This window comes from Cryptomeria japonica, chromosome 6 (assembly GCF_030272615.1).
Source record: "Cryptomeria japonica chromosome 6, Sugi_1.0, whole genome shotgun sequence".
Taxonomy (NCBI): Eukaryota; Viridiplantae; Streptophyta; class Pinopsida; order Cupressales; family Cupressaceae; genus Cryptomeria; species Cryptomeria japonica.
In genome coordinates this window covers 347,999,683-348,025,982 of record NC_081410.1, presented here as the reverse complement: position 1 = coordinate 348,025,982, position 26,300 = coordinate 347,999,683, and the positions used below count along the sequence as shown (strand labels likewise).

Genomic DNA, 26,300 nt, shown 5'->3' with positions numbered 1-26,300 from the left:
TTGAAACGAGGAGGTTGCGTCATGTAGACTTCTTCCTACAACTCACCGTTGAGGAAGGCACTCTGTTTACATCCAAACTGGGCTGGAATAGCAAGAAGAAGACTAATTGTGCTCATCTTGGCAATAGGAGCAAAAGTCTCCTCACAGTCAATGCCCTCCCATTGTGTGAATCCTCTAGCTACCAACCTTGTCTTGTATTTATCCAGAGTACAATCTGCATGATACTTGACCTTGTAAACCCTTTTGCAGCTGATAGGTTTCTTCCCAAGAGGAAGATCAGAAAGGTCCCAAGTGTGATTCTTCAGAAGACTATGGTATTCAGCTTCCATAGTCCTTTCCCACTTAGGAATTCCTTTAGCCTCTGAATATGTTGGCCATAAGAGCAAAATTGACTATGTTTTGCTGCTTGCTTTTTATGCGAATTGATTTGCCCTCAATGAGCTCATCATCATGAAGAGCCTCGATAGTCTTGGCCCACCATTTAGCCCGAAGAGTAGAAGTACCAACATTTGGTATAGGAGAAACATCGTTTCCTAGAGGTATTGGAACAAAGTCATCTAAATGCAGATCTTGAGGAAAGTCAGGTGGCACGATATCATGCATAGGAGACTCCCCATCTTCAGTGTTAGAATGATCTGAAGCCCTCCCATTAGGTGGTCCTAAGGAAAGACAAACACCCAAATCAAAAGCCTTCATAGGCTGATCCTCAGGATTCATAGTAGTAGAAGAAAGAAGAGGACCAGTAGTTTCATCGACTACAACATTACGACCTACTATGAGACAACCTGTCTCCACATCAATTAGCTTGTATGCCTTGTGATTGTCGTTGTAACCAGTAAACATAAGTTTCTGGCTCTTGGAATCCCAACGTCACGACCTAATATGAGATGACCTGTCTCCACATCAATTAGCTTGCATGCCTTGCGATTGTCGTTGTAACCAGTAAACATAAGTTTCTGGCTCTTGGAATCCAACTTGGCACGCTTGGCTTCTGGAATCCATACATGAGCAATAGAACCAAAGATTTTCAGATGGCCCAACTTAGGCTTGCGTCCTAACTAGGCTTCTTCGGGAGTCATCTTTTTAACAACCTGTGTAGGTGACCAATTTAGAAGATAGACCATAGTATAAATTGCTTCAGCCTTGTATTTTTTAGGAACATTTGGATGCTCCAACATAGAACGAGCCCTTTCAATAATGCTGCGATTCTGATTTTCAACAACACCATTCTGCTGAGGTGTGTATGGTGTGGTAAGTTGGCGCTTAATGCCATGTGTAGCACAAAAGCTGGAGAAATCAAATGAACAAAACTCCCCCCCATTATTTGACCTTAGAGTAACAATCTGAGAACCTGACTCTTTCTCAACTAAGGCCTTAAACTTCTGAAATGTACTGAACACATTTGATCTTTTCTTAAGAAAGTACGCCCACATTTTTCTTCTGAAATCATCAGCAAACAATAAACCCACTAACAGGAGTATTTAATGGTCCACATACATCAACCTGAACCAATTGAAGTACCTTGGAGGCTCAACAAGAATCACCATCTGAGAATGGTGTCCAATGCTGCTTCCCAGCCTGACAAGCTCCACAAATTCCGTGATTTGGAGTTTGGATCTTAGGTAGACCAGCAACCAAAACCTCCGGAGATAATAGAGAGAGGTAGTGCACATTCAAGTGCCCATAACGTTGATGCCAAAGATTGTTGAGGGAAGTACTCCTAGCTGCCATGGTGTGCTCTTGAGAATCACTTGAATCAACAAGTCTATAAAGACCATGATCCTCAAGTCCCATAGCGACTGTAGTGCGAGTCTCCCTATCAACAATGCTGCAAGTATGGGAACTGAAAACAATATCCAACTGGGGAGAATGTCTCATGATCTGGCTAACTGAGAGAAGATTAAGTTCCATGCTTGGAACATAGTATACATTGAGAAATGTCAAATTTCTCCCTCCAGAGTGAATATGTACGTTGCCCTTGCCGACAACAGTATACTCCTCTCCTCCTCCAAAGATCACTGAATCGAAGAACGGTTCAAATTTTGTGAACCAATCCCGACAATGAGTAAAATGCCGAGAGTCCTTGAATCGATATACCAAGTAAAGGCGTAGAAGGCAGATTCTTTCTGATCAGAGTGCTCTGCGACATTTGCTTTGGGTTGAGACCCTCCCTTCTTCTTTTGCTTAGAAGTCAATCAATTGCGACAATTAGCCTTCATGTGACCATACTTTTGACAATAGTTACACCGAACGTTCTTTTTCTTCTTGCTATCTTGAGAAGGACCTGAGCCCTTTGGCTGAGAAGATTGACCTTTCCCTTTGTCCTTAGTAGAAGATTTAGTAGAGAATGCCTGTTTTGTGGAGGATGAACTGACATTACTACCAAACTACTCTCTCCAACGATCCTGCTGTAAAAGCTTGTTACATAGATCTAGAAACTTCAAATCAACATTTGTTGAAGTAATGTTGAGCGTTTCAATGAAATGCTCATAAGCTTTTGGCGGACTTTTCAGAGTAATTACGACCATATCTTCTTCCTCCATTTTTTCAACTAATAGCCTCCAATTGGTCACGAATATCCTTTATCTTTGTCAGATGCTCTTGAAGAGATGTTTTCTCGTCCATCATGATTGTGAAGAGCATATTCTTGAGAAAGAATGCATGACTCTTATCTGACGTTTCATGGAGATCTTTCAGGTGCTTCCAGATCTCAGTGGCTATCTTGTTGAACGACACTTGGGGCAACTGATCGTCAATCACTGAAAGTTTGATGAGCATCACTGCTTCACGGTTGTGCTTGCCATACTTGGCTTGGTCCTTTCTGGCTGCCGTGGGTCTAGTTTGGGTGCCCAAAACAACTTGATCAAGGCAACAATATTCAAATATCGTTAGCATGCAATGCTTCCAGGTATTATAATTGTGCCCATTAAATTTCTGACAGCTTTCAAGCATAATATTTGTCAAATATGCCATTTTTCACGATTTTCAAGAAATCGCCAAAAACAACAAAAAAATGGCATAATTCTCGAGGCAGCAAAAAATGACACAAATGTCGAGGCAGAAAATCTAATGCCTAGATCCCAAGGCACACTTTCCGATGTACGGATTTTTGTAAACCCAAAATATTTTAATGAGGACCCAAAAAATATGAGCAGGCCCAAAAAATAATTTTTTTTTGAATCAAAGGGGTAAAAACTTTATTGAAACACAGACACAAAAATTACAAGGAAGGCCCAAGCCTCGAGGCTCCAAAAAAGAGCCTCAGGCTTCGACCAAGATCAACCAACATTATTACTATCCATATCCTCGGCAAAAATCTTTTGCAAGACCTCACAGTAATCTGGGGAAAGATGCTCCCAACCTTCAATTTTCTAATCACTGTCATGTTCCAAAGCCCACTTAGCCAAACAATCAGCTGCTCTATTCCATTCACGAGGAATGTGGATGAAGGACCCCTGCTCCATTAAAGATCTAATTTGAAGAATCTGATGAACAATCCCTGCCAGTTGCCAATGAATCCCACTCACCTTCTTCTCAGTCAACAAATTCACAATAATTTGTGAATCCGATTCATAGATAACCTTCCTTCTACCCAACTCCCAAGTCCGCTCCAGGGCTTAGAGAATAACAAGTCCCTCCATAAAATTATTAGACTGCCTCCCTTTATGCACCGAAAAGAAGAAAACCACCTCCCCCAAACAATTCCTACCAACACCACCAACCCCTGCAGGGCCTGGGTTACCCCTGGAGGAGCCATCAGTGTTAATTTTGATAATCTCATCCCGGGGGGGGTCTCCACCTTCCCACCCTTTGGACCTTCTTCATAGCACACCTACCTCTTCTGACACAAGCGGAGGTGGGAGACAACTCCTGCCAGCCAAACCTACTCACGATATCCGCCTCATCTCTATCCAAAGGAAAATTCACCTCACATTTAGCTTCCACCGTCTCTCGAATCATAACCATGATTCTATTCCACACTTGTTGCACTAACAGTTTGGCCTCACGAAAGATCCTTCTGTTCCTCTCAAGCCAGATCTGCCAAAGAATGAAAATGGGCCCAATATACCAGACCGTCTGGAGGAAGGGGGACAAGATAGGAGGTCTGCCCAAACTGCTCCAAAACTCCACTAGAGAGTCTGCGTGAACACAAGGACACTTCCACACCCCCCACCAGTAATGCCAAATAAGCATATAGAGAAGGGGCATCTGAAGAACAGATGTGAGGAGTCTTCCTCCCCATTACCACACAAAGCACAAATTGAAGGCCCCAAGAATCCCCGCTTGCGAATGTTATCCCAAGTTAGGCATCTATTCAAGGCCAGAGTCCAAGCGAAGCAGTTGCACTTCGGCCAAGAAGAATTGTTCCAAACCTGTTTCCACCAGTGCGCCTCTCTTCCCTCCAATCTTCGGTTCAATAGTTCCCTGTATCCACTAGCTACAGTAAAGACGCCCTTAGGATTCGGAGACCAGGCAAGTCCATCCCTACCCTTGATGCCACTACAGTGTCTACTCGCCAGAATGCCTTGTAACTCAGCACAATCCTCCTCCATCCCAGCAACCGACCACTCATTAGGATCCTTCCACCGCTCCATCTCTAGCCACCCACACTCGTAAACAGTCTTGAAATCACTCACCCTTGACCACCTTGCCTCCAAAAACCTTTGCAAAGGTTCCCAAGATTAGGAAACTGATCAAGGATGGGGGGAAACCCGTCCCAAGACTCGTTCTAGAAAAGGACTTCTTCCCCCCTCCTGCAGATCCAAAAGAGACATTCCTTAATGAGAGAGGCCCCCTTCTTGAGAGTATACCAAATCGTAGAGCCTTTACCCTCAAGCGGATATCTTGGGACCTCCTGTACAGGGATCCTCTGCATATGTTTGAAGGCCAAAATCTTAGCCCAGCCACAATCCTGCTCTACACACCACCTCTAGTACAATTTAGCCGCTAGAGCCTCCCCGAATAGAATAGTCTGCCTTAAACCAAGCCCTCTCGATTGCTTTGGGCTACATACCAAGACCCAATTGACAAGGCTCCATTTGGACGAGGATAGATTGCTTGCCCATAAGAATTGCCTTGCCAAAGAGTCCAAGCCCTTCAAGAACCACTTAGGAGCCACTTGAAGCATACATCGATAGATTGGAAGAGCCTGAACCACTGACTGAATCAGTTGAACCCTCCCAGCAAATGACAACCATCTATGAGTCCAATGTTTAACCTTCGAGCGAAATTTATCCAAGATACCCTGCCATGACTCCCGAGGAGGGTTACCAGGAGAGATAGGAATACCCAAATAAGTCAAGGGCAAAGAGCCAACTTGGAATCTCAAGATAAGAGCAATCCTCCTTTGAATAGTTCTGGGGGTGTTGAAGAAAATGATAGAAGATTTATCTTCATTGATCAACTAGCCCGAGGCCGCCACATAAACGTCCAAAACCTTACTCAGATTCGTAGCTTCTCTGATCTGAGCAAGTCCCATCAAGGCCGTGTCATCAACAAATTGCAAATGAGACTGCGGCTGCAAGTCATTACCCCAGCTGCAACCCTGAATACTGCCCTGACCCACATTATGCTTGATTAGCCTCCCCAGGCCCTCAGCCAGGAGAATGAATAAGTAAGGGGAGAGGGGGTCCCCCTGACGAAGGCCCCTAGACGCACCAAACAACTCAGTATGATCCCCATTGATTAGCACTGAGAAAGAGGTGGACGTAACTCCACTCATAACCCATTGAATTCATTCCTCAGCAAAGCTAAAAGCCCTAAGGATCTTCTAGAGGAATGACCTACGAACTCTATCGTAAGCCTTAGCCACGTCCAACTTGATAAACATAGCTTTTTCCTTGAAGGTTGCCATAGAATGAATGGTCTCCGTAGCAATGACCACACCATCCAGAATTTGACGCCCTTACACAAACCCGCTCTGTTCCTCAGAGATAACACCCCCCAGACACTTCTTCAGCCTCTCTGCAATTAGCTTAGAGATAATCTTATAAATCACATTGCAAAGAGATATAGGGCGAAACTAGCCTAACCTGTCGGCCCCCTCACACTTAGGGATAAGCGCAATGAAAGTCGCATTCAAGGCTCGAAGCATCTGTTTATTCCTTTGGGACTCTTGGACTACTTCTAGTAAGTTCAGTTTGATGATATCCCAGAACTCTTGAAAGAATTCAACCGGGAACCCATCCGGTCCAGTGGCTTTTCTTTTCCTCATATGAAAAACAATCCTCTCGAGTTCTTCCAGCAAAATAGGGCCCATAAGCTGCTCATTCATCTCCCCAGTAACAAGAGGAGGAATGCAAGCAAGAACCTGGTTCTCCTCCACCGATTCCCCCTGAGAATCCTCATTGAAGAGGGATCGGAAATACTATAAAGCCTCCCTAGATATCTCCTGCAAGGATAATAACACCTCACCTCTATCATTGACCAGAGCAGGAATGGAATTTCCATGACGTCTTGCTTTCACAGAGTTGAAAAAGAAAGTCATGTTCTTATTGCCCGCTTGAAGCCAATCAATACGGGCTCTCTGTTTCCAGTAAATTTCTTCCCTAAGCTCCCATTCCTCTAAAGCCTTGACAACCCTCTCCTCCCTAAGCAAAGCTTCAGACAAACCATGCTCTCTGATTTCACTAGTGATGCCATTTAACACTGTTTGGGCAGCTTTCTTAGCGTGAAAAATGTTCCCGAAACCCTGCCGATTCCATTGTTTAAGCTGGAACTCAACAAACTGCAGCTGCTTGGCGAAAGTGTACATAGCAGTGCCAAAGGCCGGCCTCCCCTTCCTCCACCATTGCTCAACAAGAGCTGGCAAAGCAGGATCCCGAAGCCACATAAGTTGGAATTTGAATGAAGGAGAGCGAGCAACCCAGGTAGAAGAAGAAACCAACTAGATAGGCCAGTGGTCTGACCCTCTCCAGTCAAGAATCTCAGAACTTGTGGACCACCCCCCACCAACCCAAAAACTAGAAACCAGAAATCGGTCCAACCTCTCTGCAATCCAACACTCCCCCACTCTCCTATTGTTCCAAGTGAACAAACCATTACCAGGCTTAATGTCAACAAGTGCAACGATGAAATACTATCCTGAAAAAGGAGAGAAGAGGGCTCCAACCGCATGACACCTCCCTTCTTCTCACTCAACTCAAGGATAGCATTGAAATCTCTCGCCATAATCCAAGGATGGAAAGGGACCAGCCTTCGCATACAAGAAATATGACACCATAAGTTCTGTTTGACCTGAAGATCGGTGGGAGCATATATATTAGTAAACAAAATAAGATCTCCGGTCTCAAGACTTGAGGCAACCCCGGATAGTGAAGATCTGGAAGCCACCCACTAGACATGGCGAATCCTTGAAGGGTTCCAAAGACAGGCCACCCCTCCAGAGGAACCAACAACCCCAATACACTGACATTCGCCTCGCCCCTAGAGCTTCTGCACCAGACCCATCATACTCTCCACTGAGAGTTTAGTTTCTTGCAAGAACCGGACATCAGGTGAATGATTCCTAATCAAATCCCGAACAACCTTTTGTCTAGGGCCGCTATTCAAGCCCCTTACATTCCATGAGAGCACAATCATTTAGGAGGATTGGAAAAGTGAGAATCCAAAGTCTTTATTGATCCCGACTCAACCAAATTTTCACCCATCAATTTGATTTTATCCAAATCCTTCTTTCTGCCAACCTTTGAGTTCTTCTCCGTAGCACTTTTCTTAATATCTTTCTGATGCAGACCTAGGTGAATGGAAGACTTGTTACTTTTAGACCCAACCGGTTCCAATTTCAGGGCTATCAGAGAGCCCTCCCCCCCAACCAAATTCCTCTGAACCAGGAATGATTCCCAACTGGACCCCTACTGTCTGATCCATCTCCATTTGCTGGCTTCCAATCACTTGCAAGGCATGGGTAAAATCCTCAATACCTCTTTCCAGACCCCCCCTGATGCATCTTGGTCCAAAGGAGTTAACCCTGGGTTCACTTCTTGATGGCTAAGGTCGTCCAAGGCCTCAAATCTATTAAAGGTATCCTCCTCCTGTCTCTCCTGTAAGGACCTCTTTTGTCCTCGATTCCTGTTCCTTGTCTTAACTGAGACAAAACCATCATCACCCTCTACCTCGGCCGACATAGTAGCTTTTCCTTTATCAGCCTTATCTTGACTCTGGGCCGGCTATTGAGGTTGGCGTACCACCGGTTTATATCTAGGGCACTTACGCTGTAAATGACCATACTCATGACACATACGACAACGAAAAGGTAAAGTCTCGTAATCTAGCTGCTGAACCAGCTGTTGAGGTTGGCGTACCACTGGTTTATATCTAGGGCACCTACGCTGTAAATGACCATACTCATGACACAGACAACAGCGAAAAGGTAAAGTCTCGTAATCTAGCTGCTGAACCCATGAATAAGAGCCCGCACACATATCTATAGCATCTGGCAAAGGTTTACTAAGATCAATTTCAACACAGATACGCACAAAGGTCATTACCTTTCTCCCTAGGGTTTGTGTTGAAGATCCCACTGGCTTCCCAAGCAGTGCGGCCAGCAACCGTAGCACATCCTCTCGACAGCATTCCACAGGAAAACGTGGCAAACGAACCCACACTGGAACCCTGTTTGGGAGCTCCTTCGAAGGTTTAAACCCCGCATGCCAAGGTTTGATGAACAGCCCCGCCTGGTTGTAAAAATACGGGCCTCCTTCAAAGACCCTATTGCGATCCTCGGTGCAGTTGAAGGTAACCATGAAATAGTTATTTGCCAACATCATAATCTCCATTTCCCCTTCCAGAGCCCAAGTCCTCTGCGCCCAGTTTTCCAAAAACTGCAAAGATACCCTCATTCCCAAAAACCTGCAATAAAGCGAGTGTTTTGAAAAGTACTCAACGTCTTCAGCTATCAACTCAGGAGGAATAACCAGCTTCGGTCTCTCATTGCATCTCTCCAGGCAACCATTAATCTTCATAATGTGAGAACTACCAACAGTCCCCGATCCCAATTCAGATGAGAAAAGGTTATGGTTAAAAGTCTTCGTACTCTGGAATAGGGGTTTTGAGCCCACCGCAGCGCGAAAATCCATGGCTGGAGGTACTTGCGAGTCCTCACCACCAACACTCGTCATCGGAGATCTGAAAAATTATACAAGATAAAAAAAATAAAAAAAAGGCCCACACCCCAAAGGGCCACTCAGGAAAGCACTGAACCCGCGACCCCACCCTCCCAAGCCCATCGTGAGAGGGAACCTGCTGAAACCCCTGTCCCCCTGAATGCCCACGGTACGTAGCAGCCCCAAAGCCCAGTTGCTCGCAGTGACCGCTCCACCCGCAGCCTCCCGTTTCACCCTCCACTCCCTCCGCCGAACCCTGCCCAGCCCCGCCTGCAACTCCACACCCCCGCCGTGCCTGCACTTGCCTCCCCCCGACGACCCACCTGCAGCTCGGCCTCCCTCGAGCTAGGGCATCGAAGCCCTAGCTCGGCCGCCCGCGAGAGCCCGCACGCATGCCATCCTCAACCTCAACGTTTTTTCCGGCCCAGAAAATATTTTGATAACCTAGAAAATTTTTAGTTTTTTTTTATATCCGCAAAAACTATAGAGGGTTAAAATAGAACCCTCGGATGAAATTCATAGCACCCAAAAAGCCCTAGCTACAATTGTAATAGAATCTGAACAGAGAAAAACACAACCAAAAATAAAACTGTTGCCGCCAACAATCCGCAAAAATAACAGAATCATTAAAAAACCCTAGGCCGGAATTGAAGGTCATAAAAAATGTACTGTAAATTGTGCCCTAGCCACCGCGTAAACGGGAAACAGTAGAAATCGCAAAAAAATATTTGCAGAAAATAGATCGTGTGCCCAAAAATTCGCGACCTGGATTGTTCGCAGGTTTAGAACCCACGAAAAACATAGAAGAGGAAATTGTGATTCGGAAAATCTGTGAAAATTGCGAATGAAAGTCTGCAAATCGTCAGCCAAAACATGGAGAAAGAAGGGCACGATTTTAACAAAAAAGTTGCGCAGCTAGCAAAAAAACTTCATGCGGGTCTAAGCCAGGAGGTCGCGTGCTTGAAACAAGTGATCCTCACACACATCAAACACGGTCTATGAAAATTTTCTTAACCAGAAAAATCGTTTTTCAAAAAACTTTAAAAGTTTCTTTCAAAATCTTAGAAAAATGAATTTGTGTTTTCCCGCTCTGATACCTTGTAAAACAGAATTAGACAATGTTAATTGTATTCATTCATTAACAAAATGAGTCTAAGCTCATTATAAAGAAAATAGAAACAAGAAGTTTCTAAAAGAAATTAACTGAAACAACTGAAATTAATACAGAAATAGAAACTAACTAACTAAACTAAAGATGATCATCAATAATATAGATATTATTCTAACAAGGCAATTAATACATTTGTATAGCTTGTTTTTACCTCTTTGAACAATTGTTGGGCCACATGTTGCAACGTTGGAGCTTTTTAGTGGAGGTTTTATTGGCTTTTTGTAGAAGTATCTTGAACCATTGTATTAGATCAGGTTTGGAGCATTTGGTGTTTGTTGGGACTTAGAGAAATTCCAGAACTGCATAGAAGCATTCAAATTGCAAAGTGATTAAGGCGGGATGGTCTGCCATTTTTGTGGACCATTCTTATTGGTTGAATTGCAATGCAGGGTGGATTTTCTGCTTGTGGTGAAGCTTTTACTACAAATCATCAGTGGATTCTACTATGGATCACATGCAGATAACCTTGTGAGAAATGCACTCATTTTCCATGAACTTTTGATTTTGATCCTTGAGCATTTTTGTATGAAGAGGTGGAGATTTGGTTCTTTGTGGTTATTACGGATTATAAGGATTTGAACAAAGAAGATGCAATCATTTCACGAAGTATGTAAAGGTGAAAATTATAATTAAGTGCCTGGACATAGCCTAAGCCTAGCAAATTGGTGATTTGCAGGTCATGTCTAATGTTGTCCACATGATTTCATTGGTCACTAAATTAAAGAGTAATGGGGTTTCTAGAAGTGTGCACAAGCATAATCTCACAATTCACACTTGAGAAGTTGAATGTGGCCTTGCAAGAATTGGAAAAATTGGTCAATCAATTAATAGGATATAGCAGGGAGCATTGTTGTATCCTCCACTCTCAAACTATATGTGCCCTTGTTCAGAAAAAAAAATTACCATTGTGCTTGAGTTGCAAGATAGTATCAAAGCCTTCAATGATAAGATTCAGGACATCAAACATCCTATGACAGAAATAAGGTGCAGTAATTGTTAGAGAGTGAAGAGAAACGGCATGACATCAACTAACAATTTAGTACTGATGCTGGGAGAAATAAAGCCTTTGCAGAAATATGAAGAGGCTTCAAGACATAATGTAAGATCTGGCAAAGGATAATTTTCCATATCATGAGGCTGTTGGCTGAAGTGCTAAGTTTAAACTTATGGACAGAAGATATGTTGGGTGAATGAGAGATTATGGAGAGTGTACTGCTCGGCATCCCACTAGAGTGAAGACTAGAAATAGTGCTCTAGACGGAGTGGAAATGGTGAAACTCAGTAAGGGTGCCACAACCACAAGGCCCCGTGTCATTTACTTAAAGAGGTACACGTTGTTTGATTGCTGATAATAACTGCAAGTTTTGGATAACAAATCAAGTTCAAGATTATTTTAATAGGAGTAAGGGCAAAGAATATAGTATTTTAAAAGATAATGCATGGTATAATTTAATGTATAAAAACATGTGACATATAAACCTGCAATGTAACGTTATTTTGTGAATCATAAGTTGATTGATTACAAAAGTAAAAAGGTAATGAAAAATTAGAGATAATGTGTGCTAGAAAGAGATAACTCTTGTACTATTTGAAGAATAATTGGAAACTTCATATAGTTTACGTCTTTTCATCACATGCAATCATCAAATGGAATTGTGTTGAGATTTGTATGAATAAATTTGTTGTTTCAGTTTGTTTTGTTCTCTTGTGATTAATGTTTTTTACGCTTATGGGAAGAGATTGTAGCACTTAGTCTGAATTTAGGGTAGATGCTAAAGTAGAGCTAACACTTCAACATTTAATTCATGTCCCAATTCCTCTAAGTGATGTGTTCTTCACAATTTTTTAATCCTAATTCTTTGGCATTCATATACAGTGGTTCAATTTTGTTGGTGTCTGCTAAATCTCTTATATTTGGTCCTTTAGTTCTTTTATTAAACATGCATTCTTCTGAGACATGATCGTTAGAAAAAGCATTTTATCTACTGAGAGAAATTTTGCATTATAGTTAAGAAAAACATTGGAGAGATCTGAGAACACAGGTTTAATTCTTTCCTTCTTCCTCTTATATTTTATTAAACACTTTCTACAAGGATGTTGGATTAATCACGTCTTTCTAGAATTCTGCATCTTTATCAATGTTTTATTCTCAGAGTTACCTGCAAGAAGAAAATACAGTGTGTTTATTAATATTAATTAATGCAAAAAAGGGAAATTTGATTGGAAAATTTGTCAACATATTGAATGAAATTAATCTGAAAGATCAAAATTTAAAGCTTTGTTAGACTTTGGTGATTCCTAGGAATTTTCACAATCAGCAAAATCTAATAAAGGCTGACATTTTCCTATCGTATATTTGGTTTCAGAATTTTTTTCATGCTAATATTTGCAAGACAAGGAATAGATGCAATTGACTCTCAGGGTTTGTATTTTTGCTAACCATGAAGTATGTGTCAAGATGAAGAAAATAGAATGCAGCTTAAGTTGTATCTTCTTTTGCAGTATTTCCATCCCGATAATATGTCTGCAGAGGAGAAGCTCAAAATAGAGCTGAAAAAGGTCAAAGAAGATTTCAAAATTCATGAATCAGACTGTGGATCATCTCGTGTCCAAGGTATATACACACTTTAAATTTTTATTTCCATGAAGCTTGTTCCTTTTACTAATTATTACTGTAGATCTGCTTTGTATGATCACAAGAATTCTTGGCTAAACATCCTTTTCTCTGCATACAATTTACCAAATACTTACCTTCATGATTTTACTACATTTATATATTGTGAACTATTGAGAGATGATGACTGGATATTATTTTACATTTTAATGCACTCTTGTATTTTTGGTCCAAATTGTTTTTGGATATGATTGATGAAATGATGTAGTAACGAGAAAATTTTGCCATTTAAACCCTGGAGTTTTACTTTGCTGGTTGTACTTTCTTGGCAAGCATTAATGCCTATTTAGAGTTAGCACTCATAAAAATCTTTTTTTTAAATGGATTCAAATAAGGCATAGTAAAAAGTGCAAGTCAATGTTTGGAGGAGGCTTCGAACTTAAACACTGGTTTGGTAACAAATTGTACTCAGTCAAAACTATTTTTGGCCAATTTCTGCTATCTAATGTTTATTTGGTATTATATAAGGTGTCAACAAAATGAGCCCCACACTTCTGGGGATATGTTTTGGTTTTGCCAATCAATCCAGGAGCTTGTCTTAGATTTTGTATTATAATTGTGTCTCCTTTGGATGGTAAAAATTCTTTTTAGCCAATTTGTCCTATTAATTATTTATGTGATATTATATATGATATTAAATATACAGATCTGACATCTTTTTTGATTTTTAATTTAAAAATATAAACTTATCTTTCTTAACTTTCTTGTATGAATTGCCCATTTTAGCATCGTGAACATGTCAATTGGAATGCTTAGTTATATTTCCTTTTAGCTTGGTGGTTATGTGCCATGGTTAGGAAACAATAGTTCATAACACACAAGCACAAATTTTAACACAAGATCCCATTTATGAATCATGTTGCTTACTCCAAATTTGTTTATGCACATAATTTGGATCAAGACTGTAAGACATAACTGAACTTGAAAGTCCCTGACATTTGCTTTTAACTTTTTCTCTTAACAATCTTGTATGGATTATCCATTTTAGCCTCATGGACATTCTCCTTGGAATGCTTGGTTATATTTCATTTTTTGGCCTTTTGGTTGTGATGCACTGTTGGTTTGGAAGCAAGGCTTACATGTGTACAAATGTTAACACAAGAACCCATTTACATGTCATGTTTCTCACCTCTTCAAATTTGTTTTTGTCATATATTAATTAAATAAAGGTTTATAAGGCACTACTATACTCCCAGGTCCTGATGTTTGTTTTAACCTTTTCACTATGTTCAATTCACAGTTGCTCAACTTACGACAAAGATCAAATACCTGGCTCAAGTATTGCATAAGAAGGTACCTTATTCTTCCTTTGGATGGCTCATGCATTTCCAAAGTTGAAAACTTAAACATTGTTTGACCATAGCATTCTCATTTGCTGATTTACAATGTGCCTTTTCTATAATTTGAGTTGTTGCTGTTTCTATATTTGAGCATCACCAATTTAACTGCAGTTATTCAACTCCACTTTACAGATCAATAGACACGTGTCAGGTGTTTGTTGCTTATCATTACAGGAGACAATTTATTTATTTATTTTGGTCTATAAGAATAGAAAGATAGTGTTTGATATATAGATAATAGAATTGTTTCTTTTGATTAATGTGTTTATAATGGGAAGATTTTGGAAATGGAAAGAATGTAATTTCTTAGGTTCATTGTTTCTGCAGGTTGCCTCCTCAAAGTAGCTATGCTTTCTTTTGTATTATTTTAGTGGTCTTCTGGCTTTATCTAAATTTCAGATCTATGCTATTCTGCATTATTTTAACTTTTTCTATTTATGTGTGGAATGATTGTTTTCTCTGGTGTTTTTTAAATTGTGGGTTCTATAGGGGCTCACTACCATGTGAAAAGCCATCTTACAGACTAATACCACCATAAATCAATTTAACAGATTGAAATTAAAGGAGCTTGTTGAGGACACAAGCCAGTCTGATGCAAAATTAATCAAACTATGTAAAGCTAAGAAAGCTGACTGCAACATATACTGACCCAAAACCAATTACAAATAAAAACTAAAACAAGGACACCGAGAGTCTAGAAAGATCCCCAGTTTTACTTCAATACCACCATCATTATCATTCACATTTGTAACACCTGGCTCAATAACTGCCCAAAACACACCCTTCTTTGATGCCAACAGTATGGTAAAAAGATTTGAGACAACGAGGTTGCCGTTCTGGGAGATATCCTAAGATTATCTACATATAATGCTCAGTCAAGACTAAGCAGGGTCAAATCTTGTAATGTCCCTGATTTGGCTGGGTTGGCCAGCCCTAATTTCATAAATAAATAATAATTAATTAATAAATAATTATTAATAAATGAAATTATTAAATAATTCTAGTAATGGCCTTTAGGCCAACTTTCCCAGCTTGTGGTGGTTTGTGTCTTGGGCCGACTTGCATTAGATAAACATTTTTAAATATTTTATTTTATCCTGAAGGCAGACTTGGATGAAATATTATTAGGCCGGTTTTCTAATCTGGCCAACATTGAAAGATTCATGTATTTATAGGGGTCATGGCTGGAGTGAAGGGAATTGCTGGGATGGTGTGAGGGTATACAAGGAGCACGGTAAATAACAGTGCTTGTGCTTTGGAATGCAAGTCAACTGCCATTGACCCGCCTACAGACTGACTGACGATACAGGGCATCGAGGGGAAGGCGATCGGTCAGAGGTCTGAGGAGTGCGACCACACTGTGCAAGGATTTCCTTGCTGTGTGTCTGGCGACAGCAGCAAACTAGGTCTAATAGTGACTCAGCTAAGGAGGTAGCGGATTTTCAAGTCTCCTGCATATTTCATCAACAGCCGACTATATCTTTAAGAGTATGCAAGTTCTGTGGCACATGGAAACAAGTACAAATTCTTATTAAATCTGTATATCTGGTTACAAACAATGTGAATAAAGATAATATATTTGCAAACTTCTGTATCGCCCATTTCTTTAACAAAACATACTATGAGTTTTATGTATTTCCTGATATGCTACAGTTTGTTTGAAGGCTGTTATAAAGACTTGTATTGAAATTATTGCTTCAATTGATTTATTCTTTAAGTCTGGGCTAGTATGCTCTTTGGCATCTTTCAATGGTATCACTGAACATTATCTGAAGATGGTGTTTGAATCTGATTATTGTGATCCGAGTCTTTCAATCTCTAAGTTTGCATATATACATTTTTCCTTCAATCTTTAGAATACTATTGCAAATTGTTGTTTCATTAGCTGGTATATTTCAGTGGTATCAGAGCCACCTTCCTACCAGCCTGTGAGTGGTTTTGCAGCCTCGTGAAAAAACAAAGCTACGGATCTAATACCATATGAGAACTAGAAGAACCTGCTAAGGAAGTGGCCATATGCCACACCAAATATATGAAATTAAGGCCAGCCATCCATCAATACCCGACCTTTGCTGAATATTTTGAGCTTCAAATGAATGGGCAAAGGAGAAGGAGATATGAGGAGCAGCTCTGTAAGGAGAATTTCTATTGGAATGATTGGATCAGGAAAGGTACACATTTGAAGCCATTAAAATCTTTGAAGAATATCTAGAGCTGCCTGATCAAATTAAATCGGTTTTTTCTTTTGATGATTATTTGGATATTTGGATTGGATAAATCCAAGAGAAAGGGAACTTTATGACAACATAAGACGGATGAGAACAGAAGAGAAAAAATCAGCAGCAGCAAAAGTGGAACCTGAAATGATGAAGAGTACATGAGCACAAGAGGAGGTCAAGGAAGAATTGATAGTGGAGCAGAAAGAAAGGTTAGAGTCTCAAGATGACAAGCTAGAGGAGTCCTCAATGACAGAAGATAGTAATGTCCATGAAACCTCAGCCCAAATTCTAGGTATGGACATAATTGCATCTTGTAATGATTTGCAGTATATGAGAATGATTGGTCCGTGCAATACAATGCAAAATATCAGTTGTGATGTTGAGATGGTTGGTTTGTTTGAGATTGAGGGCCATGAACAAGAACTGTAGGTTTATCTAGGAAGTACCATGGTTATGCACTTTGAGTACACGGAGTTGGACCAAGATGTAGAACACAGAAGTACTACTGAGAGGGTGGGGGTGGGGGGAGGTGAATCAGTAGTACAAAAGACTTAACCTTACTTAATAACTTTAAACTGTTAAACTGAAAACTGAAAGATGTAAAAGATGCAGCAACTGAGAATGAGAAAGATACAACAGTAAATACACACAACACAAGGTTTTTATGTGGAAACCCAGTTTGGGAAAACCACGGTGAGAAATGCTGCTAGGATCTACTGTCCTAATCCGGCCTCACAAGTAAACTGATTACAATTCTCTGAGGGCACCAACCCACCAAATCTTTTCAGTATAAGAGCAACAATTCTTAGGGCACCAACCCACCAAAGATTCTCCAATCTTTCACAAACTTCGATTAGTCTTGAGCACCAACTCAAGAACCTTTCAACACCAACTTTACAAGAGAATTTTTTTATTACACAGCTAACTTTTATTGATCAAATATACAAATCTGCTTCTGTGGTCTGAAACATCAAAAATGTCTAAACAGTGAAGCAATACAGAACAAAATATATTTTAATCTCTGCAAATCAATATCTTGAAATATAGAAAGAAAATTAAAGTCTTTCTGTGTAACCATGAATGTCTGAAATCAATTCTGTGTAACCATGAATACCCAAAATCAATTCTGTATGCAACAAAGTCTTCACTATTTTCAGGAATCCCTTACTCTGCACTTTAATCTCTCACAACAATGTCAGTTTCTTCAAATTCACGTTTTTTACTAATCTGAAGATATATCAGCTATGAAACATAAACATGCTTAATATTAAATACATTTCTGTAATCACAAAAATATACCTTCAATCAGCCTTGCAATCAATGTCTTTCTGCACTATAATCACAGAAATATTCTTTCATTCAGTCTCTACCAGCTTTGTATCAATGTCATCTCTGCACTGTAATCATTTGGAGTTACCACCGATACCATATGTATTTATCATTTCCAACACTACCATCGATGTCTTCTTCAATTCTTAAACAAGATTTCCTTGTCCTTATTAAAAGTACGGTTGTTTAGTTTTAACTGTATGAACAGTTACAACCGATACTTTAGCGGGTACAACCACTAACCACTTTGAAAGTATATCACTAAAGATATAATTTTAAAGTGCAACGATTTTCATTTAACAATATAAGAAATAAAGATAGTTATCAGTTACAACTGTAAACTGATTTGTTGTCTTTAAACAAATACAAAAACAAATGACAGTTTATTAGCTACAACTGTAAACTTTGAAAACTGATTTATGATAGACAACAAATTAGAATCCAATTTGTAAGAACCAAATCACTGCTCTTGTCTTTTAATACGATATTTATTCCAATTGAATAGATTGCTGATTGCTGTTGTAGAGTCATCTCACATGTTGCTGAAGAGAAACTTCCTGACTTGAAAGACACAGATTTTGTTCTTCGAGTACAGAATGACATGGTAACGTCCTTTTACAGATTCTGTATTGATATATGTTATTTTATCAATATTACTGATGTCTTCCAATGATAGATACATCTGACAGAATTGGATGATGACATCGATGACAAATACGGCAACACAAGAAACATTCACACTCCTTCGTTCCAGGATTGATAAGACCAGTGTTTGAGTTCGGAAGAGAGATGTTTATCTCAGAATAGTGCAGTGGAGTGGCGGAGTAGTGATTCTGAGGTTGATATGGGATCCGGGCATTCAATTTTGGTATGCAGGTTTAGATTGCTCGAGGACAAGCAATCTCTGGGATGGGAGGACTGTAATGTCCCTGATTTGGCTGGGTCGGCCAGCCCTAATTTTATAAATAAATAAATGATTATTAATAAATGTGATTGTTAAATTATTTTAGTAACAGCCTTTAGGCCAACTTTCCCAGCTTGTGGTGGTTTGTGTCTTGGGCCAACTTGGATGGAATATTATTAGGTCGGTTTACTAATCTGGGCTCACATTGAAAGATTCATGTATTTATAGGGGTCATGGCTGAAGAGGAGATCAAAGAATTGAGTGTCTTCTGCATTAAATGAATGCAATCTTCCTCTGGATGCAAAACTGGAAGGAGCCTATTGATGGGAGAAATCCCCATCTGCAGTGATTATTACCATCGCCATTCTATTCCGCCTAACATTCCAGGAGATGAAAACTGGGACGATGTGAGGGTTCACAAGGAGCACAATAATTGATAGCGCTTGTGCTTTGGAAAGCAAGTCAACTGCCATTTTCCTGCCTACAGACTGATCAGCGATACAGGTCGTTGAGGGGAAGGCGATTAGTCAAAGGTCTGAGGAGTGCGACCACACTGTGCAAGGATTTCCTTGCTGCATGTCTGGCGACAGCAGCAAGCCAGGTCAAATAGTGACTCAGCTAGGGAGGTAGTGAGTTTTCTGGTCTCCTGCCTATTTCATCAACAGCCGACTATATTTGTGAGAATATGCAAATTCTGTGGCACATGCAAAGCATTACAAACTCTTATTAAATCTGTATATCTGGTTACAAACAATGGGAATGAAGATAATATATTTGCAAACTTCTGTATTGCCCATTTTTAAAAAAAACCATACAATGAGTTCTATGTGTTTCCTGAGTATGCTGTAGTTGGTTTGAAGGCTGTTACAAAGATTGGTATTGAAATTATTTCTTCAACTGATTTATTCTTTAAGTCTGGGCTAGTATGGTGTTTGGCATCTTTCAGTGGTATCACTGAACATTATTTGAAGATGGTGTTTGAATCTGATTATTGTCTCTGACCATTTTGATTTGAGTCTTTCAATCCGAGTTTGCATATATACATTTTTCCTTCAATCTGAAGAATACTATTGCAAAAATTTGTTGTTTCATAAGCTGGTTTATTTCAAATCTTCAAGGCTCATCCCAGCTGAGGCTGACGGAGGAGGCATATCAAGACCCAAGAACGTCAAAGCCACCCACACCAAACAAGCTGCCACCCATGACCAGTGGAGAAATTATTGTTGGAATCATTGTCAAGAGAACCTATTCTTAACTACATCTTTGATACACACTTCCAATTTAGAAGCAAAGTCTGCCACAATGGACTCTTCAGCATGCAGTGTACCAGTGCTCTTGAAGCTATTTTACAAAGCATCTCATTGATGAATGCCAGTGTGCAGAAATCATGAATTTTGAATGTACACTTTAAGTTCCTGATGAGAGACAACACTGTGAAAGGAAGGTCATGTCCTCTCCTTCCCTTTGCATCATGTTAAGCCATGCTGAAATACAATCACACAGTGGCTAAGGCAACTTCTGCAAGAGCCAACCATGGGAAAGAAAATGAGATATGTGGAGATTTAAAACGTCCTCGCACAAGCCTACACAAGGCAGAGTGAATGCACACTCCGAATTATCATCAATACACATCAGGGAATGAGATGTTATGGTAGCTGCAGCTGCCGTAAATCAAATCCACCCAAGATTATGCTGAAATCGTGGTTCTAAACCAACTCTCTGGTGAGTGGAAAGTAGGGGTCGATAGTGATAGAGAAGGAACTGGATCTGGTGTTAATTTTTCATCAAGATGCCAATCACTTGACTTGAAGCTAACTTTGGTGGAGAGGGAATTGCAAAACTCCCGCATTAGTCAAACCACTGGCAGCTTGGTTGCTTTCTATGTAGTAATGATGGTAATTAATAACCAAAAAACTTGCTGCTAACTGTCTCACTTACTCTAAAACACTGTTAAGCTTCCAGTTGACCATCCTGCCTTTCACACAGTCCTCAATAATAATTTTTGAATCACTTCCTATCTCCAAACATTGTACCTGCAAGGTGTAAGCTAAAACACAAACCTTCAAGAAGAGCTAGATCTTCTGCTTTATTGTTAGATCTTGAATTGAGGAAGAAAGAATCCCCTTTTGAGAAGACACTTGAAGACGATCAGAGAAGTGTGTCAGCTCCTGCTAAATCAGGATACATTTTCTCAGTTCATAAAAAATAAATTTGATGAAGCCATCAGCAGGAGGAAGCCATTTGCACTCTGTCCAGGATTTCTTCTTACCAGTCACCCCATAAATGGGGGTTGTGTGGAGTGATTGTTATCATGGCTGCATCTGTTATTTTGTTGAGGAAATAATTACATGTCATTGTAGTGGCTTTTTAGGCATATTGGGAGAAGCTTTTTCATAGCGTGGAATTACTTTGCGTATTTTTACTTAAAGAAGACACTTCCTCTTGTTGTGGATTTCTAAAGTAATCCTTAGAGAGGTCTCTGCCAATTGGTCATAATATAAATTCAGAGCAGTATTGGGGAGATACACCTTCAGAAACATCACTTATCAGAACTCTGCTGTACTGCCTTTTTTTACAGTTGAGATAGTAGTGGAAGAAATGGAAATCATTATGTTTTTCAGTGCGTGAGAAAATCAAGTGTTATTTTTTTTGCAACTGGAAGCGAATTTCCAAATTTAGTTTTTGACAATATATAGATTTTTATAGAAAGAAGTTCAATTAGTACATGTTTCCTATTTTGGATGAAAAGATGTTAGCAGTGGTTGTTAATTTTTAAAAGTGACTGTTCTTATGAGATGCTAGGTTATTGGAAAAGGGGTTTAGTTGAGATCCTTATAGTAGAACATGAATATCTTCTTAACCAGAAACAATAAGTAAAAGTAGAATAGTAGAAACACAAGATATGTAGTGGAACATAATCTTGTTGTATCGCTCCTTCAGCTGCTTTCAATGAATTTCAAACAAGCTCAATGACAGAGAATTGCATATTGCAGGAAATGGAGTGAAGAAAAGCAGTGTATTATGTATATAGGCATAAGATATTATGGGGTGATGGGTATGCGGACATGTGACAAACATCCAAAGTAGTTAAATGGAGTGATTATATTGGCTTATGAGTCATCCTCTGTTATGATTAGTAGTTTATGATTCTGTACTAATATTAGCAGTGGGAGACCAGGAAGTGAATTTCATTGAAATCATAGTTGGAAAACTTGGACTTGGTGGCCCAAAATGAAAAAAAATAAAATTTACACCTAAAAAAACAGAAACTAATGTATTTAGAGAGAGGATGAGTCTATTCTGATCATCAATTTCGTATAATTCAAAGATACATGTCACATGACCCTCAAACTAATAACTTATGATTTCATTTTTGGACTCAAAGAGGTTTTTATAGGAGTCGGGTGAGCTTTTTACATGGCTCAGCCAAGACTTGGCAAGTACTGGGTGAGTACTTGGTAGATGTTCAACGTGCATGTCAGGTCAACTTGGCTTGTTTTCCATATGACTTGTGAGTTGCATCAGTCCATGTAAGTTTTCCATCTATGATTGAAATCATTTTGAGAGAAATCTTGTATATGAAGATTATATTCTATTTGGTTGGGATATCAAGTTAGAGATATTGTGTAGATTGCTTTCTTCACTAAGGATTATTGTATAGTGTTGCCCTTCCCTAAGGATAATTTTCTATTTCGAGTAGTGTATATTAGGTTATCTTGCCCCACAAACATATCTTGCATTATGTGATCTCTATTTTGTTGCTATGTATTGTTGTTATTATGTATATCTGTTATTGGCTGTATGAATATTATCAGGACCAGTGAATAAGAAGCAGGTAATGAAGATGAACAAGGGTGGTGAAGGCATGAAGAAAAGATGATTTTGACAAGGAAATGGAGATAAGAGAAAGGGGAGCTCTTTAATAAATTGAAATTGAGGATGTTCTAATCAAAGAGAAACAACAACTGCTGAAGGATAGACCCTTGATTGGAAAATTTGTACATGGCTTAATCAAAGCTTGTCCTCAAGATGGTTGAGGAACATCTTAGATGTCCTTGATTTTTGAGAAGTTAATTGGTTGCCCCTGCAGTTTTGAAACAAGAGGGGGATGGTGATATGTGGAATAGGGCTTATGATGCATCTACATGCAACCTTGATTAATGCTAGTGAGGTTTGTTTTGCTTCATTTGAAAGAAAATTAAATTAATGAGATATCTAAATACAAGGCTTGTCATAGCATGGATATTAACAATGATCAAAGATAAATGGAATAATTCAAGAGATGCCATAACCACTCTTTTACAGAAGTATGATGGTTAATGGAGAATGTCTATCAATTATACAACTTTGAATGAGATAACCATCAAGAACTTGCACTCTCTTCCATGTTTAGATGATTGAATAGACCAATCTAAGAATCCTAAAATCTTCACAAAATTGCATATGATATTTGGCTATCATTGAGCAACATTATAAACAAGGCAAGTTTTGTATGAGTGACTTGTCCCTCCATTAGTATTATGTAATACTCTAGCTACTTTATCAAGGTTGATGAATGGTATTTAAAATTATCATAAATTCTTGTGATATTATATACTTGGATGATATGTTGGTTTTTAGCAAAATTTATGATGAGCATTGATTAGTGTGTAGCCACACAAGCCTTATTAGAATATTTAGTTATATTTAGTCAACTATGTTTAGTTGTTCTATTAATGGTCATTTAATATTTATTTATTTATTGTTTTTTTAACACTTCTTTATTAGAAGGCATATTTAGCTTTTTAGCTTCAGTTAAACTGTTTGTTTCTGATCATGTATTTTTTTTGGCCAACCTGCATCTCTCTCACATGGATTTACAATCTTGCGACTAGTTTTCAGGTACAGTAACTATTTTTTTGTGGATTTGTGACTTCTGCTCTGCAACTAGTGTGTTCGCGCATTTTTCATGGCATGTTTTTGTGAGTTCTTTGCGTTGTTTTTTCTTGCGACAGCATGCTTTTTCTTTTTTGGTGGGACGACGGATTGGTGTTCGTTTTTTTAATGACTTTTTTTTGTGCAGTGTCTGATTTGTGATTTTTTTTTCGGATTTTGGGGTTCTTTTTTGCGTTAGAATTCTGTCTTTTTTTTTTTGGTTGCATCGTGATTTTTTCGGCCACGTCTTGACGATTTTTTGCTACAGGTTTCACTTCGCAACTTTGCCGACTAGGGTTTTACAATTTTTGTGATGGGTTTGGAAGATCATGGTCGTGTTTGTTAGGGTTGAGAAAAAAATTATTTTGCGTTTTTTATATTTTTTTCTCCTAAAAAAATTATTTTTGGTTTTTTATAATTTTTTGTCCTCAAAATTATTTATGGGTGTTATAATTTTTCTCCACAAAAAAATTATTTGTATGGGCTTTCTGATTTTTCTCCACAAAAAATTATGGGAGGGTTTTGCTTGATTTTTCCCTCAAAAATCAGGGAGTAATGTTTTACCGCATGATGTCTGGTGTTTTGCTGTGCAATGTTTCAGGGTTTTGTTCGATTTTTTCCTCAAAAATCGTGTTGGGTTTTCACGATTTTTTCCTAAATATTTGTTTGTGGGTTTTCACGTTCTTTTCCTAAAAAAATGTTTCTTGGGTTTTGATCGATTTTTCTCCTAAAAAATCATGTATCATCTGTAATTCGTGATGTTTGCGTGGGATTTTGGTTATTTTGGGTTTATAATTTTCCCTAAAAAATTGTTGGTGGGTTTTACTGTTTTTTCCACAAAAACCTCAGTTTTTAGGGTTTGACGGTTTTTTCCACAAAAATCGTGCCATTTTGCAGTCTGTTTTGGGTCACACTTGAAGTTGTTGGGGTGCACATTTGCAAACATGGTATCTTGTAGTCTGTTTTGGAGTTGTTGGAGCAAACAATGTTCAGTGCTCATCTTCAAAAGTGTTTTGCGATTTTTCGCTTAAATGTTGTCTATTGCTCTTTGGAGGGTTTATCGATTTTTCCTCAAAATCGTGGTTTCAGGGTTTTTTTTGTCTTAATAATTCGAGTGTGATGGTTCTATAATTCACATAAGGAGCATTACATCAGGTTGGACGGATTTTGGTATTCTTGGTCATTAACATTTTGCAGATCTTGGGAGGGTCTCCGCAACAATAGAGTGTTTTGAAGAAGGGGCAGCCTTCTTTGCATTTGTGACCAAAAGACTTCAAATTGTCTTCTGTAGGGTAGTTGATACACCTCAGATTTGGTCTTAGCTTCCTAATCTATTTTGTGGACCATATTGTACACATTTGCATTTCATCCTTGAAATTGAAGGTATGATAATGAATAGTTGAAGGCAAACCAATTTGATGTGTTCAACCCTTTTTGGTCACAAGAATTCTCATTCTTAGCCTTGCTATCTGTAACACTCAATTCTACTCGATTCATTTTTGTTTAAATAGAAATAACAAATAATTGTTCAAAGTCTTTTGCTCTATTTATGATTGTATTTTGGGTCATTTGTGTTTATTTTTTGGTTTTATGATTTATAAACCCATGGACCACTTGGGATTTGGATCATTGGTATTATGGTAGCGATTTTCAGATGTCGAAACAAATGCGTGCGCAACAACAAAAGGAAGGTTGCCTACTTGGTTTGTTTTTTGAGTATTTGGACAAATGTTATTTATTTATGCCATACAGAGTGAAATGCTTACAAACATAGAGCTCAATCTTTATTTCTTCCTCGTAGGCCAAACATCCACACAATTCTTACACTTGCTGTGCCTACTCTACTAGATCTTCAAAGGGTCGAGTCTTCTTCAGTGATTGAAGATATTTTTCCTGTTCTTTAACTACCCAAACTTCAATTCGTTTTTTTTTTGCCTAAATTGGTCTCCTCCAAAAAATGCATCCATCCATCTTAGCTGATGCCTTGTCCCATTCTCTGTTCTGCTGAACTCAAAACTACCTCCCTGTTACCCTTTTCCACCATTGCCCCATCCAAATTATTCCTCCCTGCCAATGACTTTTCATAACCGAATTTGTATGAGGAACAAGAAGAAACAAAACGTAGGCAACCTAACCAAAAGAGAACAAAGATTGTAGCAAAGAAAAACTTTGGAACAAAGCACACAAAACCTATCAAGGGAAACAAAAACAAAGAGGGGTCGATGCCCCTGCATCAGGCTCCTCGGGTGAGATGTTTGTGAGCATAACTCGCTAAAGGAGCTGGGTAGTAGAACTATACTTTCAAGCTATCATCAACTTGCAGCATGCCCCCTATGCTTGGTAACAACAACCCTTATCAATTTACTTCTTTCGTTTCTTTCAGCATGCGAGTGAAATAGTGCCTCTTGTACATGGTGAGATGAATTCTGGTTCTTCATGTTCACTTGTGGATCCATTTCCACCTTGCATTAAACTACTCCCAAATGCTCCCTACATTTGCTGTCCAAAAATTAACTCCTTGATTTGTCTTCTTCCACTCAACATTTTGTTCTTCACACCACATCTCATCACCATTAACATTTAGCCGTAATTCTACATGGAGTCTCTCATTGTGCACCTTTCCCATTCTTTGCCTAGGTGACAAG

The 26,300-nt window shown here is 39.1% G+C and overlaps 1 protein-coding gene across 1 annotated transcript in view; it reads left to right on the top strand.

Moving 5' to 3' along the window:
- Window positions 1–26,300, top strand: part of LOC131077921 (uncharacterized) — an 87,534-nt gene that overhangs the window by 46,504 nt on the left and 14,730 nt on the right. Inside the window, exons 3-4 of the mRNA XM_058015512.2 lie at window positions 12,778–12,889; window positions 14,190–14,242. Of these exons, the coding sequence (XP_057871495.2) occupies window positions 12,778–12,889; window positions 14,190–14,242 (165 nt within the window). The remainder of the gene's footprint in view (window positions 1–12,777; window positions 12,890–14,189; window positions 14,243–26,300) is intronic.